Source organism: Puma concolor, chromosome B3 (assembly GCF_028749965.1).
Source record: "Puma concolor isolate L17-30 chromosome B3, mPumCon1.1.hap2, whole genome shotgun sequence".
Lineage (NCBI taxonomy): Eukaryota > Metazoa > Chordata > Mammalia > Carnivora > Felidae > Puma > Puma concolor.
This window is the reverse complement of record NC_141672.1, coordinates 50,277,516-50,296,817: the sequence shown is the minus strand read 5'-3', so window position 1 is coordinate 50,296,817 and position 19,302 is coordinate 50,277,516. Positions and strand designations below refer to the sequence as shown.

General features: G+C 42.2%; 2 protein-coding genes across 8 annotated transcripts in view; one reads left to right on the top strand and one right to left on the bottom strand.

The window, feature by feature from the left end:
• MAP4K5 (mitogen-activated protein kinase kinase kinase kinase 5) overlaps window positions 1-1,427 on the bottom strand; it is a 113,790-nt gene extending 112,363 nt beyond the window's left edge. For 4 of the 5 annotated variants that reach the window (XM_086709774.1, XM_086709775.1, XM_086709777.1 and 1 more), the window contains exons 1-2: window positions 1,293-1,427; window positions 840-1,060 (exon numbers count right to left, since the gene is read on the bottom strand). In XM_086709774.1, coding sequence (XP_086565900.1) covers window positions 840-947 — 108 coding nt within the window. In that variant the 5' untranslated portion in view covers window positions 948-1,060; window positions 1,293-1,427. Of the gene's footprint in view, window positions 1-839; window positions 1,061-1,292 lie in introns of those variants that run through there. The other variant, XM_086709776.1, reaches the window with a different exon arrangement.
• A 592-nt stretch (window positions 1,428-2,019) lies between these two features.
• The window catches only part of ATL1 (atlastin GTPase 1), an 83,870-nt gene continuing 66,587 nt past the window's right edge, over window positions 2,020-19,302 (top strand). Inside the window, exons 1-2 of one of the 3 annotated variants that reach the window (XM_086709781.1) lie at window positions 2,020-2,139; window positions 13,466-13,650. In XM_086709781.1, coding sequence (XP_086565907.1) covers window positions 13,617-13,650 — 34 coding nt within the window. In that variant the 5' untranslated portion in view covers window positions 2,020-2,139; window positions 13,466-13,616. The remainder of the gene's footprint in view (window positions 2,140-13,465; window positions 13,651-19,302) is intronic. The other 2 variants (XM_086709782.1, XM_086709780.1) reach the window with 2 other exon arrangements.

The following is a 19,302-nucleotide window of genomic DNA, read 5'->3' as shown; positions in this document are numbered from 1 at the left end:
AGAAAACAAAAAGCATATAAGAATGTGAAACGATCTCTTTCCTTTTAATCCTTCAAGAACTCAATGTATTTACGGAATTCAGCTTGCTTCTCTATGACTTCTCTTTAATCTCAAATTAAGAGTACCTTACCCTCCTGTCTGTTTCAACTAATGCAAAAGAGTACAATTAAAAAGACAACAGCTCTTATCCTCTCTTGGTCGGGGATGTTACAAATCCCTGAGAGAGGAACTACTAAAGTAGAAGAATAAACAAACAAACAAACAAAATCAACCAAATACAAATGATGAAACATCTAGCAGAAAAAGCAGAATTCTACATAGGATAATGTTTGCGCACACGTCATTTTGCTCAGCATTAGACTACTTACAGTTAAACCAGACAGACCCCCTTTCACATGACTTTTTAAATCAAGCTCATCCATTTAAAAGTTTTCTTTAAATGCAAATGCCTAATGTCAATATGCTTTCCCATCGACTGTCTTGCAGGAAGCATTTTTCCATGCTAAGACTAGCATCCTCAACTGCAACTCTATATTCGAACTCCCCTCAACAACACAAACGAAAAAAGCTTTTATACTACAAAAAAAAAAAAAAAAAAGGTACGACAGTGGGTTTTGCAAAGGTGTGTGGTTAGTTCTGCATGTTGTGAGCGATCAGAGCAAGCTATGACTAAAAGGCGCTCAGAACTGAGTAAAAAAGGAACCCCGACCCCTTCATCTCCAAGATGCAACAATAAAGGCATCCTCCCTACGCCTCCTACTTCGCTAGAAAGTAGCCCTACTCCCGGGAGCCAGCCGACCGCAGGAAAGGAGCCCGCGGCCGGGCCGGGCCTGCCTCACCTTATAGACGTCTCCGTAGGTGCCGCTGCCGACCCTCTGAACGAGCTCGTAGTCCTGCTGCGGGTTCCGCCTCAGGATGTCCGCGACAGGCCGCAGCGGGGCCTCCATCTTCGCTCAGGGCCCGCGCCCCGCCGGTTCTGCCCGCGGCGCCCGGATCGATTCCCGCTAACGAGAACGAGCGGCGCCGCTTCCCAACATGGAGCCTCTGCCCGCAGCTCCGCCTGCACCAGGGACAAGCAAAGGCTACAACCCCGAGCGGCCCAGCCCCTTCCCTTCCGCCCCGCCGCGGGCCGCGGAGAAGCGGGCCTGGAAGGGTCCGCGGCGTCCCCGCAGTCCCGTTCCGGCCGCGGCCCTTCCCCCTCCCGGCCGCCCGCGAACCGCCGGGGCCTGGGGCTGGCTCGGCACCCGAGGGGGGCGGCCCCGCTCTTTGTTGAGCGCCGACCCGGGACCTACTTCCTCGCCGGCGTCCGCGTCCTGCTTCCCGGCGCCCGCCGGCCGCTCCCGGTCTTGCGCCGCCGCCTCCCGCCGCACCGCACGTCCTCTCGCAGGCGGCGGAGGCGCGTACCGCCGCCGCCGCCGCCGCACCACGTCTCCCACCCGGGGCTGCGTCACCGGGTGAAACGTTCCTGGCCAGTGTGGGTCGGCGCCCAGCGGCCCGCCCGAGCGCTCCGGCCGCGGGACCAGAGTGCCGCCCTGAGGCCTGGTCGGGACACGACACCCTCCGGGCCGGGCCACCGCGCCCCCCAGCCCCCCCACGGCCGGCCGCGTCCTTTCGGGGGCCCAGCCTCTCCTACCCACTCTGAGATTAGGACCCCCCACGCTCACCCCGTGAGCCGACGGGCCTCTGCTAAACCGCCCCCAGATCCGTCAGGTAAACTTGGGAGGGTGACGGGTAGAGGGAGAAGGGTGGGCACGAGGGCAGCCTTTCCAGTTCAGCACGGGAAAGGTACCGAGGGCACTGGGCCAGAAGTTACCTGGCAGTGGGGCGCCAGGGAAGGAAGTGGGGGAGTGCAGGCTTAACTAAGCCGCGGCACACCCGACTGCACCTTCCTGTTTTGCAAACCATTCCCAGTGGTACCAGCTTGAGGCTGCACTACACAGCTGCGCAACCTGTCTCCTACTGAGTTTTTCCACATTTCTGAAAGCCTGAATTCCTAGGAAGTCACAGTGGCCTTTATCCCTGTTGGGCACACGCAGTGCCTTGCCGCGGGGATTGCTCCTTAGATTGGATGAGGAGTTCTTCAGAAGCTGAAACAAAATCAAGAGACCACGACCTGATTCTGGCTCTACTTCTTCCTCAGTAAGTGATCTGGGACAAGACATCGTAATTGACAATATCTCAATATAATTATCTGCAGCTTGAAGAGGATAAGGTTTTGCATCTGACAGCCAAGCAAGTGTTTATGAGGCATTTCACGGGATTACAAAGAGGATTTTCAAATATAAGAAGTTGTAAAATACTTCACAGTGCATAGAATATGGAACAGGAGTTCAAGGAAGTAATTTGGCTGGTATTTCACAAGCTATTTTGCAGTTCTAGTTCCAGCGTTGTTTGGAAGGTAGAAATAAAGTTGCCAGGTTTATGTGTACTGGTAAAAACATTCCTAGAATCCAGTAGAGGTTTTGAACAGGAAAGCCAGATGAACACTCAGCCAGTGCATTTAGTAACTGAAAAATCACAAAAGAGCAAGTTACAGATGTTGGCTTGTGGTTTTGAACATCCAATTCAATTCTGTTCTTGGGCAATATACTCCTTGTTGATCGTTGTAATTAGTTGTATAATGTAGAAATTAAATTTACACCTTAACAGGACAAGGAATATATGTATTTTCTTGTGCTCCATGCACAAAGGGCACTTATTTAGGGAGTATAAGTAAGCTCAGACTTACATGCTCTATGGACAAAGCCTATGTGTTTGCTGCATTGAAAAAATTGTTGAAGAACAGTTCCTTCTTTCAAAGCTTCTTGGCACTTGTTTTGGTGGGCACATACTTTTGGCTTCAATGACTCAAAATCTTTTCAAATGTTCTATTGGTATCCTAGTACTTGTTTGCTGTCATAGATTCTTTTTTTTTCCCTTTGACCCTATAAGGGTTGATCCTATCTCTAGTCTGAAATTTATTCTTATTTATACTCACATTATTCCAGAGAATTTGAGGCAGCACACAGAAAATACGTATTATAACACAAGATAAAAGTAAGTAAAGGAAGAAATAGGTGTGATGTTAAAGAGAGGAAAAATAGGATACCAGAACAATGCAACAAATTGGCCAAAGTAGAGGGTTTTATAGTGTTTTTGAGATCACCACGAAGCAATTGGTCAAGAGAGGCACTTCTTGTGCTGATACTAAGACTTTAGAAAAGTTTACCTCATGGGCCTTCATAAAGTGGAAAATTTGAATTCCCAGTTTGAAACAAGGATAAATGTCTGATAATCCTTCAAGCATGTTATTCTTGAAACACAGTGTTTGGGGCACCTGGGTGGCGCAGTCGGTTGGGCGTCCGACTTCAGCCAGGTCACGATCTCGCGGTCCGTGAGTTCGAGCCCCGCGTCAGGCTCTGGGCTGATGGCTCAGAGCCTGGAGCCTGTTTCCGATTCTGTGTCTCCCTCTCTGTCTGCCCCTCCCCCATTCATGCTCTGTCTCTCTCTGTCCCAAAAATAAATAAAAAAACGTTGAAAAAAAAATTAAAAAAAAAAAAAAGAAACACAGTGTTTGATATGAATTGGGCAATAAAAAGTTTGAGGTCATAAGCTTCAACAAGACTCTGGAATGCACATGTTTTATGTTTCCAGCAATGGCAGATCCATATGCTTTGACCATCAACCCAGAGGTACATAGCATGGAAAAAGTTGAAATTCTATGTGGTGGTTAAAAAATGTGTCTGCTATAATCATTACTTGTACCACAATTGATGCAAAGAGGAAAACATTTGCTTTATTCTAACTCCAAAGGAATCTTAAGGATTTAAAAATAGTGGTTGAGTTCATTTAAACAAGATCAGTGAAATCATAGCTGGTGGGTTAAATATTACATGATTGGTAGAGAAATTCAAATTCAATTTCCATGAAATAAACACGTGGTATGTAAATTTAATCTTACCTCCTAAATAAGCATATAGTTTTAGTAATAAAAAATAATATGATAATAAAGAATAATAAAAAATTATAGCTAACAGGAATTTCTTACAAGCTACCCAGCTTTATAACAAGGTATGGAATAAGGAAAAATATGGCTTGGTAGGCCCTTCATCCCAGCCTCATTATCATATATTCTTTGTGTCTCCATAATGTCTTAAATGCAAATATCTTCCAGGTTTTATTCTTATCTACATAATAACCTGTGATGGTTTGCTGTCTGCTTTGTAGTGTTTTTCCATTCTGTCAAATTTCTTTAGTAAAATGCTGATTGTAATCTGTGGCTTCTGGTTTCAACTGGACATAAAATTTTTTAACTTCTACATAGGTAAGTTTCCCAATTACTATCCAAAACACAAAAGCTAATTAAAGCTCTCAAGTGTGACAACAGATCACAAGGACAGTTTTTGTCTATGGAACATATAGGCTTAACTTATATGATCTCCTGATGAACCTTCCAGCATAAACTAGTTGCAAAATGTAACCCTGTGTGATTGAGCTTATTGCCCCATAGGTTTGTTAGATATAAATTAATTAAATTTTGGAAGACATCTGCCACAGTTATGATTTATATTTTCAAATAGTTAAACTATTCTTTTTGTTACTAATTAGGGTCAGTTGTCTATTGAGGCAAAAACCATGTTTTCAAAGCAGAAGAATTCTATCTTGCTCTGGATAGCAGTAGAACATGGATCTCATTCAGAATCAGTATCAGGTCATCATGATGGGAGTTTCAGTAAAGAAGAGTTGGGGGCTCCTGGCTGGCACTGTCAGTGGAGTATGCGACTCTTGATCTTGGGGTTGTAGGTTCAAGTCCCACGATGGGTGTAGAGATTACCTACAATCTTTAAAAATACAAATAAATAAATAAATAAAATTTTAAAAATCAAAAAAGAAGAAGGCAATGCACATCTCTTTTTAATACAGCTTGAATTGATCATCCAATATGTTAAAATGATGTTTTTAATTAACCTTGATTCCTAGGGTGGATTTTAGGTTTTTACGAGATTTGGTAGTAAGGTTCCTGTATTCAGGACAGCTTGGTCATTTCTGCAAATTCAATAGCTAAGAAAAAACTATAAGTTATAAATAATCTTGTGTTGTTCCTTATTGATTTCCTCACAATATAATAAGTGTAATATTCAGAAGGGATGCCTAAAGTTTGCTTGCACCTTATATAATCTAGTGTTCTGAGAACCCCAAATGTATAGAAGAAACCACAGTGCCTGACTGTGGCCTTATCCTACAGCTGTATCACTCTTAAAGGATTCTAATAAGCTCTTTTTTTCTTTGCCCCTTTAAGACAAGGATGATAATGGCATTCCACTGTGGCTAGTCTCGGGGTGTTTCACTATCTCTTATTGGTTCCTTTAATTCCTTTAACCCTGTCCTCATTTTTATAAATAGTCCTTTCATTAGATTCTCTTTCTGTGCTATCTCTTTCTTGCCAGAACCCTGATTGATAGTTACAGGAATTGGAAGTAGCCTCAGGAAAGAAACCCTTGCTTTGTGGGATGGTATTACTCACATATCTGATGATTACCTGTATAAACTTCTTGCCATGAAAAGTGAAACAATGGCATCACAATTGCTGAAATAACCATCAATAGTGGCATGAGATGGAGTGCTGATGGAAGCCGTAGCATTGGAAGACCAGTCTCTAGCACTTAGCTCCTTTGATAGTGATGATTGCTGAAATCATTGTGTCATTTTTTTCTGATTGCCTCCGGGAGAATATGTGAGGAAAAAAGACAAATGGCCTGAATTCCAAACTTAAGGCACGAGTAGAAAATCAAAAAGTTTCTTTGACAGCCTTGAAGAAACCTTATTTCTCATGTAGCTGCAGGGAAAACATGGCTGAGAATCCAGCCCACGGCCTAATAGTAAAGGCCGTAGAGTTGCAATGTTAACTGAATGTGAGACTTAGATCTGTTATGCTAAGAGAAGAGTCCAGGTAGAGAAGTTGTTGGGACCCCACGACATAGAATGGGGGCATTTGGGTAGATATAAATGAGGCTGAGAACTTGAACAAGAGTTAGATTTCAAATAGGTGATGCGCATTAAGGAGTACACTGGTCATGATGAGTACCAGCTGTTGTATGGGAAGTATTGAATCACTGTATTGTACACCTGAAAGTAATATGACACTGTATGTTAACTGGAATTTAAATAAAGCCTTAAAAAAAAGTTAGATTTCAGCACAGCCCTGGTGGAGAAGGACAAGACCTGTTCTTGGAAGAGAAAACTTGTGCACTGAAGAGTTACAGGATCTTGGCAAATACTTATCTATGTTTCAGGTTGACCTGAGAAGCTGGTGGTCTTTCTAAATGGGTTACTTGAAGCTGGTAATCTATGTGCTGAGATGCCAGAACTTCCAGGGCATACTTTAGAGGAATAAATCTGAAGATTTAGGGAGATGGGAATGTTGGACTTGCCCTTATGTGCATCCTGCTTAGTAATGTTCTATCTGTACCATCCCTACAAGGACCCATAAAATTTACCTTTATCAAGGCATTGAGTAGAGGGTCACAGCTATCCTTGAAAAATTCTTTGGTGGCTGTCTTAATTGGCTGGAGATGATAATGGAGATGCCACAATGAAATCAGGATCCATGATTTCAGTGGGAATATTGAGATCCTGGTAGAGGCCAGGTGGAAGATTCTTAAATGTTAAAGACTTGTTCAGCGCAATTATCATGATAACCCTCAGGAAGAAGTGATAATCAGAGTGTTTGAAACCAAGGATCTTTGATGGTGGTGTATGATCATCCGTGTTTAGGAATGAATGAAATTAACAGTCTACTTAAGTACTGCTTGCCATATGTAAGCAGAAAAATTCTAGGTCTGATGAGCAGAAACGTAACTCAAGTCACTGGTATGGTGATTCAATACATATCACCCAATTCTTTTTTTTTTTAAGTTTATTTATTTTGAGAGAGAGAGTGCGAGTGGGGGAAGGACAGAGAGAGGGAAAGAGAATCCCAAGCAGGCTCCTCACTGTCAGTGTGTAGCCCAACACAGGGCTCCAACTCATGAACCATGAGATCATGACCTGAGCTGAGATCAAGAGTAGGATGCTTAATTGACTGAGCCACCCAGATACCCCCATATTTTTCAACTGAATCTAGTTCACAAGCTTGGATGGAGTCCCTTTGAGGGGGGAGCCTTGAGGAAGAAGCCTCATAGTTGTATTTCCACATGTGGAATTTTTACTAGAGCAAATCAGTATAGGCTTTGGCACCTAGAATGCAGCTATGGACTTGAAATCTAGAATGTGCTTTTCAATTCCCTTCAAAAGAAATAATCAGAAGCAGTTTGCCTTCATATAGCCGGGATAGCATTGTCATTGTCTTACATCAAAGCTATGTAAACACGTCAGTTGTAATATATCATTCCAGAGGGACCTTTGTTTCCTTGATATCCATTAGAACATCCTGCTAGTCTATTACCTTAATGACATGGTGCAAACCAGATAGAGGAACTGGAAGTAGCAACTGCCCTAGATACCTTAAAAAGACCCTTCTATCAGAGGATAAGAAATACATCCAGGTTAGAGACCTGTGCCACAGTGAAATTTCTAAGAGTTCAGTGGCATTATTGTGCTCCACCTCAAAAAACAATGCCCAGTCTTAGTTGGCCTGTTTGGATTTTGGAATCACCATACTGCATGTACTGCTCTCTGATCCATTTATCATGTAACCTATATGACTGCCAGTTTTTCATATGACTTGGAGAAACAGAATGCCCCACAGATGGTCCAAGTTGTGGCACAAGCAGCATGGATAAGGTTTGGAATAAGAACATGCTCTCATCTCTTGGCAACTATTCTCCATTTGAAAGGTAACTCTTGGCCTGCTATGAGGCCTTGGCAGAAACTAAACACCTCACTCTGGCATACTAAGGGACTGTGTGATGTGAACTGCTCTTTAGAACTTGGTGTTACCTAATTTACTGAATCATAAATTGAACATGGGCAGCAGAATTCATTGTCAAATGGAAAGGTATATGTACTGGGGTGGCCGGAGCTGGTATAGAAGGCACAAGTAAATTACATGGACAGATTTCCTCTGTACCTGCCCCTACTTCTTTGCCACTTTTTTTTTTTTTAAACTTTATCTATGGGCTTGTGGTCATTTAACAGAGGAAGGAAAAACTTGGGCTTGGTTTATTAATGTTGTGCATTATATCCAACTGGAAGCACATAGCCTCTGAATTATGCCCCTATCTGTAATGGGGTGGTCTTGAAAAATACAGAGGAAGAGAAATTCTCCCTGTGGGCATAACTTTAAATAGAACATCTGGTTGCCCTCTTTGTTAGGAAGGAGAGCTGGCCTGAGGTATAGATCTGTATTTATGTACAGTGGCTAGTAGGTGGGCCAATAACTTGGAAAGAAGAATATCTGAGATAAGGGAGTCAGTAGGAGAGGTAATACAGATGGATTCTCAAAGTGGGCCCAGAATGTGAAAATATCTGTGAACCACATAACTGCCCACAAGAGGGCATTCATTTCAATAATCAGGTTTACAAGAGATCTGTCCTATGGATGTCAGCCTCTACCTGGTCACCCAGTGGTAGTTCAGTGGTCCTATGTAAAAAAGGAATGACGGCAAACGTGGGTTCAACAACATGGACTTCTACTTGCCAAGGATAATGTACTGGGGTGGCCGGAGGATAATACAGTTACTGCCACTTTGGAGCATTTAACCTGCTTATAACAGAGGCCATTGCAGAGACCCCAGTATGGTAGTATTCCCTAGACCAGTCAACCACCTGGTGGCAGTTTATTATACTAGATCCTTTCCATTATGGAGAGAAGAGGGATTCATCCTCATGGAAATAGTACATATTCCAAATACAGGTTTACCTTCCCTGCCTGGAAAGATTTTTTACAAGTACCATAATCCAAGCATTTATAGAATGCCTTATTTCATCACCATGTAGTACAACATTAAATTTAAGCAAGAAACTCATTTTATTTTGAGGGAAGTATGTCAATGAAGTCATAACCACTGAATTAATTGATCTTACCTTAAACCCATCACTTAGAAGCAGCAGTTTAAGGGAAGAGAGGAAAGGCCTGCTGAAGGATTGGTTGTGATACTGACTGGGAGATAACCCAGTGAGGATATGGGATAGGACTTAACCTATAGCCAATTTATGTTGCCATCTAACCCACGTGCAGAATGTGTGGGTCTAGGAACCAAGGAGTGGAGTGGTGGCTCTTCCTACTACTAACAATTCACTTGAAGAATTTTTGTCTCTACAACTTTGTCTTTAAAACATTGGGCTTGGTGGATCTGAAGGCTCTGGTGCCCAAAGGAGAGATACTGTCCCTAGATAACTTAGTCACAATTTCATTAAAGAGGAAACTGATACTGTCACCTGGCCAATATGAGGTCTTTGGACTATGGAGGCAAAGGTTAGAGAGGGGATCATTGTACTGGTTGGAGTGATTGGTCCTCATTACCAAGGGGAATTGCTTGTTGCCCCACAAAGAGAATAGAAGGACTGTGTCTAGGACCCTACGTGTGCACTAAGATACCTCTTGGTATTCACATGTCCAGTATTACTGAACAATGATAAACTGCAACACCCCAGTAAAGATAAGGCCACTAAAGATTTGGCCCCATGGAAATAAGTTTTGGGTCATCCCATCAGAGAAGATACTAGTGGAGGATAAGGGGAAAATGAAAGCTGTCATTATCACCTTGGGACTTGTGCTATCTTCTATTCTCATTATCAGAACCACAATTTTGTTGACCTTTCCTGTGTTGCTATGTCTGTCAGATGAGACTGAGACTCTCCCTATGCTAGGGGATAAATCTTGATTGGCCTAGCCTCACTTCTGTTACTAAAGGGATGGCTTAGGCTTGACAATTCTAGATAATAACACATAGAAAAAGTCTATGGGAGTGCTTTTAACAAGGTACACAAGGCACAGACATACCTTTTTCTGTTTCTAGACATGGCTACCCACTTCTAATGACTGGAATGGCAGATGCCATTTTGGGACCATGATAGGAGCCCACATTAGAAAATAAGTCCACATATTAAGGATGGTAAAGTGCAACCTTGGTCCTAGTGGTGAAGTCTGCTGGTATTCTCCAGTATCCATTTCCTTCTTTAAAAAATTTTTTTTATTTAAGTAATCTCTACATGCAACATGGGGCTCAGACTCATGACCCTGAGAGCAAGAGTCACATGTTCTTCCAACTGAGCCAGCCAGGTGCCCTCCTTTCTTTCGTTAGCATTAGATCTCCTAAATTTTAGTTGGATACACATATACATAATGTGTTTGTCAAATAGGTAGGACATGTACTGGTCAATGGTACTTGAGTAGAGGTGATATGTGCCACTTCTGGGTTGTACTCTTAGAATGGATATATGCCCTTCTTTCCTTTCTTCTCCTCTATTTGGCTGGAATGAAGATGCAAATGCCCAAGCAACCATCTTGGATTATACCATGGAAGTCCAAGCTTAGGTTTCTTGATATTTCAGAGCCATCATTAATATGAACCCTGGAGGGTTTATGCTAAGATTATATCATGAGAAAGAAATGAATATGTCTTAAGCCACTGTAATTTTCTGCAGCAGCCACATCTATATCCTAACATGTCAATGATAAAGTTGAGCTGCTGAACTTTCCTCACAGAACCAACTTACCTTAAAAAATTATGTGACACTAAATGTCCTTTTGGTTTAAGCTCTTTTGAGTTACAGCCAAAAGCATTCTAACTGATATAAGTATGTTTCCAAGATTGCTAGCTGTAGAGGGAAGGAGTGAGTTGTAGCATCCGCTATTGAGAAACTCCTGATTGAGAGAGCCCTTTTCTTTCTTAAGGAGGTTACATTTTATTTTACTATTTTTTTATTGAAGTATAATTAACACACACTGTTATATTAGTTTCGGGTATACAATGTAATAATTGGACACTTTCATGCATTTCTCAGTGCTCAACAAGATAAGGGTGCCCTTGATCCCCCTTTATTTATTTCACCCATCCCCCTCTCACCTCCCCTCTGGCAACCACCAGTTGTTCTCTGTATTTGAGTCTGTTTTTTTTTGTTTTTAATCTTTTTTGTTCATTTGCTTTTTCTTAAATTCCACATCTGAGTGGAGTCATATGGTATTTGTCTTTCTCTGTCTGGCTTATTTCACTTAGCATTATACCCTCTAAGTCCATCCATGTTGTTGCAAATGGCAAGGTTGAGAGAGCCCTTTTCTTATGATTGGGGGAAATGAGCATGGTGAAGGAACAACTAGGAAAAAAATCATTGAGGATATAGGAGGGAGGGAATAGTGTACAGAGTAACATCCCAGAGGGGTCAGGATGAGAAGGGTTCTAGAGTACTAAATGTACAAATATCTTTTTCCAATTTAAAATAAACTTAACCTTGACTTTTTAAAAGCAGCCAAATGATGTGTAATACCATACCATATAATTCACCAACTTAAATTGTATAATTCAGTGATTTTTAGTATATCCACAAAGTTGTACAGAACTGATTTAAAACATTTTAAAATATTTTTAATATAATTTGTCACATTGGCTTCTATACAACACCCAGTGCTCATCCCAACAAGTGCCCTCCTCCAGGCCCATCACCCACTTTCCCCTCCCCACCACCCCCCTTAAACCCTCAGTTTGTTCTCTGTATTTAAGAGTATCTTATGGTTTGCCTCCCTCCCTCTCTGTTTGTAACTTTTTTCCCCTTCCCTCCCACATGGTCTTCTGTTAAGTTTCGCATTTTAAAATATTTTAATTGTCCCAAAAAGAAATCTTGTACTCAAATGCAGTCACTCTCTGCTTTCTCCTCCTTCTCTTATGTGTATCTTTGTGTGTCTGTGTGACTGTGGACTCTACTGTACTCTTTTTAATGAGATTTACCTGAAAGTAATTATCGGGCTGGAGTGTGAGCTGAGAATTAAGATATACAAGAAAAGCAGAACACACTTCTTTTTAATCCATGAATTTGGTTTGTAGATACAGGCGTGAGATAATTCCTGTCTTCCTATGTTGTTTCATTAGTGTTTGGGAAATGCAACTCTATTGAACACAGCCCCCTTCATTTATTATTTTTTTAAGTTTGTTTGTTTTGAGGTGGGTGGGAGGGCACGAGAGAATCCCAAGCAGTCAGCACAGCCTGAATTGTGGCTCTATCTCACTAACTGTGAGATCATGACTTGAGCCAAAATCAAGAGCTGGATGCTTAATCGACTGAGCCACCCAGATCCCCCTGACGTCCCTTTTAAAACTATAATGTAAACTTGGTTTACAGTGTTCCTAGCTCTGAGGTCACTAGAGCCATTAACCGAAATACAGAATGCATAAGATATGGCAGTGGTGGGTGAGATAATTTGGTTTTTGATATGTTGATTTTGAAGTGTTAGTAGGAAAACAAAATGAAGATGACCTTGGGCAGTTATAAATTTGGTTCTCGTAAGACGATTTTTCTCTCTTTAAGAGAGCATGAAACTAGAAGCACAGATTTGGAAATTATCAGGATGAAGGTCCTGTCTGAAGCCATTGTAGCAAATTACATTGAGTGAACATAGAGTGAAGAGTTGCTTATGGTGAAGAGACCAAAGACGTGGTAATTAAGAGGCTAGCAATAATCTCATAGGCAGAACGCATCTGTAGAGTGTGGGCAACAACCAAATGCAGAAGAAAACTGTAAGGAATGGGTTAATGGTATCTTGAGGGTCAAGTACCATAAAGGACTGCTTCTAGAATATTGAAAGCTGAGTTTGTAGGCAGAGAGGAAGAAATCAGTGTCTTTGCCTTTTGCTTTGTATTCAAAATTGTCTGCAACCTTTGTGGATGCCAAGGCTCACCCAGACTATGTAATACGATTTTACCTAAAATATTTGCCAGTGTAACTCCAGAGGTTTTCTCTGCAAATCTAGTGGGCATTTTTGCCCATTAGACATTGAGTTACTTACAGATAATGATGAATTTCCAGCTTTCATTTATCTCAATCTTGATCTAAATTTTTCTATCCTAATTTTAAAAGTCAGGCCTGTTCAGTATACAGGTCAAAAAATGCATGATATCCTCTTTACCAACATGACCTTGCTTTTAAAATGGGGAAAAATGGTGCCTGGTAGATAAGTGCAGATTATTTTGACTTCTTTGGCTATATAAATGTTGTCTGCATATTGGTACTAATTTGTAACTGTTATAGGAAACGGGTATCTGAACATCCAGAATAATGCAGTATATTAGTAATTCTGTGACTGGCTAATGCTGTTAAATTCTTTGAGAGTGTGTGTGAGGGGGGTACTGTTTATTTGTGTGTGTGTGTGTGTGTGTGTGTGTGTGTGTGTGTGTGTGTTCTCCGTGAAAGATGTTGCAGTACATCGTCTGTCCCTGTCTTCGAGCTCCGGGGGTGGGCTGAGGTAGGGAGGGTGTGACGCTGGTATTTGTGTGAACTCGGGCTTGTGATGCTGAGCTCGGTTCACCAGCTTTCTCCTCCCTTCTCCTCCCAGCTCCTTCCCACCAGCGCCACAGCAACATCCTCAGAGTCTGAGAGAACTGCGCCCAGCGCGGGCACGGAGCCTCCCACCGCCAGCAACCTGCGGCCCGGGAGAAGAGCCAGCACAGTGACAGCGCCTCACCGCCACCAGTCCCCGGACCACCATGGCCAAGAACCGCAGGGACAGGAACAGTTGGGGTGAGTAACATATGGTGACTTCTGCAGCCTGCGCGGGGACTGGCCCTCTGGTTTCTGCTTCTGGGGACGAGAGGGCCAAGGGCTGGGAGACGGGCCACAACCGAGCTGCTCCCTGTAGGGCCGGAGAGACCATGGCCGAGTGGTACCCGTGTAAGCAGAATCGCGCTGTGGGGCGAGGGCTGCAGCTGTCCGCAGGCCGGAGCCCCCTGTCTCTCCCCCACCCCCAGTCCTCCTCCTCGCAGCATTTGGACAGCACCCGCACGTCGCCTCCCTGGGACTCGTCGGTTCCGCTTTAGCGATCCTTTGGCAGAAAGGCGATGAGAGTAGGCAGGGGCTGTTACCCGGCCGAGAGGGGCGAGGGGGTGAGGATCCCTAAGCCCCGGCCCCTTCCTCGGGAGCTTTGAGCCCTTCCGCCTGGCAGGGCGCGGGCTCCCGAGCGGGCGGCATGCTGGAACAATGAGGCAGAGCGCGCCCAGCCCGGCGGGAGCGTTGCAGACCTGAGCAACCCAGAGGAAGGGGCGCCCGCCTGGGAGTCCCCCACCGCTGCAGTACTTGTTTTAATTTGGGGCTCGGAGGGGAATTGGGGAAGAAAGGAAGCAAAGTTGTGGTTTCCAGCCTCTGCTCTACCCCAATCCGGCACCCCATTCAGGCCAGCCCTAAGTGTGGCATTGTTCTTTGATTTTACCTTTTGGAGATATTGGGCTCATGATTCAGCACCAGGCCGAGGGGAGGGGGAAGGAGAGGCTAGGCCCAGTGGGTTCACGCCGCGAGTGGGTGGGCGGCGCTCACGCAGGCGGGGAAGAGAGAACGCAGTGATGCAGGAGAAATCGCGGCCCCGCCCCGCTCTGCTGCTCCAGACTTGGTTCAGGACGGAGAGTGTGGGCAGATTGGGCGTCTTTTTGTGCCCTCGGCTCGGGTTTTCTTCCAGTCACAGTGCTAACCTCACTACCATCTTAGGAACCAAAGCCTTTCAGGGCATTTTGTTTTCTGACCCAGAGCAGATCTCAGGCCACTGTTCCTCGGTGGGTAGAGAAATATTTTGTTCATTAGCTTTGTTATTTGGAAAGTTTACACACATCCTCTAGGAGTTTGGAGCTCCTGGATCTCTTCTGTATCTCAGTGAGGACTCTTCTATTAACTGTCCATCGGACCAGGAGGTATAAATTTAAATTTTGGGAGGGCTTACTTTTATCAAAAGACCGTATTTCTCCTTGCCTGGTTGTTCACAGGGCCAACTTAACTCCCAGTAGGCAACGTTTGTGGTAGGTGTGGGGAGCTAGGGCAGGGAGGTCTGGCTCTAGTTGTATGAATTTAAGAGAAAGCAGTTGCATTTTCTGAGATTACCAAACCTCAGTAAGTGTGAGTATTGTAATAACACTGTTTTCTTTGCTTCTTAGGAGATTATGAGTAAGCGTTTTCACTGTCCCCCTAACTTTTCCTTGGCCTAGAGTAGGAATTTCTTTTCTTTTTTTCTTTTTTTAAAAGTTTATTTATTTTGAGAGAGAGAAAGAGTGGGGGGGCGGGCAGAGAAAGGGGGAGTGAGAGAGAATCCCAAGCAGGCTCTGAGCTGCCAGTGCAGAGACCCATGTGGGGCTCGAACTCACTGTGGTATTATGACCTGAGCCTAAATCAACAGTGGGTCCCTCGACTGACCCGCCCAGGCGCCGCTAGACTAGGAATTTCTTGAACACTCATGGTTCAGGTGTGGATGTTCAACTCAGTTTTGATCTTGATCTCTGTGCATTGTTGACTCAACCATGTTAAGAGACAGGCATGTGGAAATTTATTCTGAGCATTAAAGTTCTTCTTAGTGAAGCTTTGGATCATTATTCTTCAGTATTTTCTTTGGTTTCAGATTTCTTATATGGTGGAGGTTTTTTCCTCTTGGAAATGTTTCTCAAATGGGATTTGCATAAAAATCACATTGGGAAATTGTTAGAAATGCATATTTCTACATCTTCTAGCAAGAGTTTTTCTCTTTTTTAATTATTTTTTTTTATTTTTTTAAAGTTTTAATTTTAAGTCTCGTTAACATACAGTGTTATATTAGTTTCAGGTGTACAATATAATGATTCAGCACTTGTATACATCACCCAGTGCTCATTACAACAAATGCACTCCTTCATCCCCATCACCTGTTTAACCCATGCCCCCCACCCACCTCCCTCTGATAACCATCAGTCTGTTCTCTATAGTTAAGAGTCTCTTTCTTGGTTTGCCTCTCTTTTTTCCCTTTCCTCATTTGTTTTGTTTCTTAAATTCCACATATGAATGAAATCATATGGTATTTGTTTTTCTCTGATTGACTTATTTCTCTTAGCATTATACTGTTTCCATCCATGTCATTGCAAATTAGCCAGAGTTTTTCAATCAATAGCTGATATGAAGTCTAGGAATCTGCCTTTTAATTAGCATTTCAGGTGATTGACAAGCACTGGATAATTTATATTTGATGGGAACATGTCCCAGACGGTTTACCCAGAAGTCATCAAGAGACTCTCAACTCAAGTGATGAATTAGGAAAAGAAATACTAAAGTATTATACTAAAGTGTGGTCACTGGAAATTTTCACAGAAAAGAAATATTGGAATTGTGCAGTCTTGATCCTCTATGGAAATGCTTTAGTACTCAGATTTTTCTTTGCTATGAAGTATATATGACGTGGGGTGCCTGGATGGTAGTTGGTTAAGCATCGACTCTTGGTTTTGGCTCCGGTCATGATCTCACAGTTTGTGACTTTGAGCTCCACATCCAGCTTCACATTGACAGCATGGAGCCTGCTTGGAGTTCTCTCTTCTCTCTTTGCCTCCTCCCCGCCCCCCCGCCCCCACCAACTTGTGTGCGCATGCTGTCTGTCTCTGTCTCTCTCTTTCAAAATAAATAATAAATAAACTTCAAGAAATAAAGTATGTGTGATGTAAATGACTTAGAAAAATGTAGTAACGTGGAGTAAGAAATAGAGGTTTTTTGGCGAAGGTGTTAGCCATGTCTGTCCTGATTTCATTTTATTACCAGCACCTAGTGTAATACCTAACACTGAGTAGGCATTTAAAAATAACATTAATAGTTAATGTCACTGAGCTAATATCATATGAGGTAGGTACTGTAATCCTCATTTTACATATTAAAGGTAAGTGATGAAGCCAGGATTCCAACTCTGGCGGTTTGACTTCAAATTCTTTTTATCTTCACCAGCATGCTATACTGCCTCTTAGGAGTTGAAAATATCTGCTGCATTGTATAGAACTACAGTGTTTAAGGCACAGTCACCTGCATCATTATTTTTTAAAATTTTAGTTAGCATGCAGTGCAATATTGGTTTCAGGAATAGCATTCAGTGATTCATCACTTAACAGCACCCAGTGCTCATCACAAGTGCCCTCCTTAATGCCCATCACCTGCGTTATTGCCTTTGCTCCTTAGCCTCTGAGTAGACATAATCCCTCTTTTGCAAATAAAAAAACTGAGTCTCAGATAAGTTAAATGACTTGGCAAAAATCATATATTTAGTAAGTTAGAGGAAATTAGAACCTCGGGTTGCCTTCTAATTGATTTTCTACAGCATAATGCTGTGGAATGTTTTATAAGATAATGGGGCATGGTGTGAGGGTAGAGAGAAAACAGGCTCAGGTGATAGCTTTTAAAACTCAGCTTTTAAAAACTCAGACGATAGCTTTATTATTTTTCTTAAGACAATGAACTGACCTTATCATCTGGCTAAATATATTTCAGACAAGTTAGAAAGCACTAGGTCAAGGCCAAAGGTAGACTCCCCAGAATTGGAAAATATAGTTATTTCCAAGAAAAAGGCAAGAGAGAATTTGCAAAATGTGTACAGGATCCCTAAAATTGAGAGAAGTACACTATAGGACCATATCACAGCTAATCTTTTTATCTGAGTGATCAGTGACCTGTTAGGTTCTAATAGGACTATGGAAGTTACAAAGCAAAAAAAGCAGCTCTACTAACCAAGAATTGGGGATGTTATTTGAGGATCATATCCAGAGATACAACTGAGAAGCAGGTCTGTGAGTAGAACTGAGAATCCCAACACCTATACCTAAATCTACACCGAACCAGAAGTTTCAATAAATGTAAGCATTTAAAAGTCCATTTTTCAGAGGTAGACATTATTCTCATTTTAATATGTAAGGAATCCGAGACTCAGCATGAGGAATGTGCCAGAGGTCCCATAATTTATAAATTATAGATCTAAGGTTTAAGTTCAGGGTTGTTTGCTTCCCCAGTCCACTTGATGAAGGCCAGGAACTAAAATAGTATGCCAAAAAGGTGCCATGTCAAGCCCGTCTAGGCTTAAGCTGGTATAAGAAATCAATGCTGTATAAACTTAATCGCTTTGGACTAGAAAAGAAGGCGAAGAATGTACTAGTGTGGAAAATAAAAGATACAGATGGCTATCAGAGGCAGCAGCTCGGAAAGCAGTCTTTCAATGTTGAGCTTAGAATTTAAGTACTACCAGAAGCAAAACAAAAGTGCATTCTTTAAAATTTGTTTTTGTTAATTACAGTTGCTTAAAACTTGGGAGTTCACATGGGAATTTGGTTTTTCTACCGTGTAACAGAAACTGTCAGTACACTGATGCTTTAGAGAAATAATATTTGCAGTAAGTATAGGGAATGTCTGTTGAAAAAGCATTAGGTTTCTGTTTTTGTTTTTTGAGGCAAGATTATAAATGATCTTGAGTATAGTTACTTCCTTTTCTTTCTTTTCCAGTTGGTTGTATTCTATTTTTCTTAAAATGAGACTATTTGTGCCTTTTTACTCGCCTCATTCTGTATGTATCTATTCCTTCTGAAACAAAATAAAATTTCTAATGAGTCATACATATACTTCCCCTACAGACTCTCCCATCTCATTTTGCTAATTTGCCTTCCTGACATCTTTTCTCAAATACATTTTCCGAAAGATATGTATTTTTTATACTTTGTATCCGCTTACACCTTGTCTTGATGACTCCTGGGTTGTATCTTTGCTCTGTTTCAAACTCTGTAGTCTTTACTATCTTTAGAACCAGTGACTAGACTCTAAATGGAACCTGTGATCATCAGGAAAATGGTCTACTGTGAGAAAATTTTGGTCATAAAAGAAAGGTGGGGTGTTTTTAAATTTAGAGGCTTTTCCTCTTTTACATAAAATTTTATGAAAAATATCTGTACAAAAGAATATGTAAAACACAGATGTTTTTTATAAACATAAATTTACTAATTTTCTCATAATTTTTTTGTAGTGTAACTTTTTAAAAATTTATTTATTTTGAGAGAGAGAGAGCGCGCATGTACATGTGCACCTGTGTGAGAATGGGGGGGGTGGGGGGAGAGAGAGAAAGAGAGAGAGAGAATCCCAAGCAGGCTCCATGCTATCAGTGTGGAGTCCAATGTTGGGCTTGATCTAATGAACTGTGAGATCATGACCAGAGCAGAAACCAAGAGTCGGATGCTTAACTGACTGAGCCATCCACATGCTCCTGTAGTGTAACATTTTAATTCCCTTATCATTTATGTTTTGTGTATAGCATACACTATGGCTTGAATATTGGTATCCCGCCAAAATTCATGTCAAATGTGATAGTACAGGAAGTGGGGGCATTGGAAGATGCTTAGGTCATGAGAGTGAAATGCTCTGAATAAGATG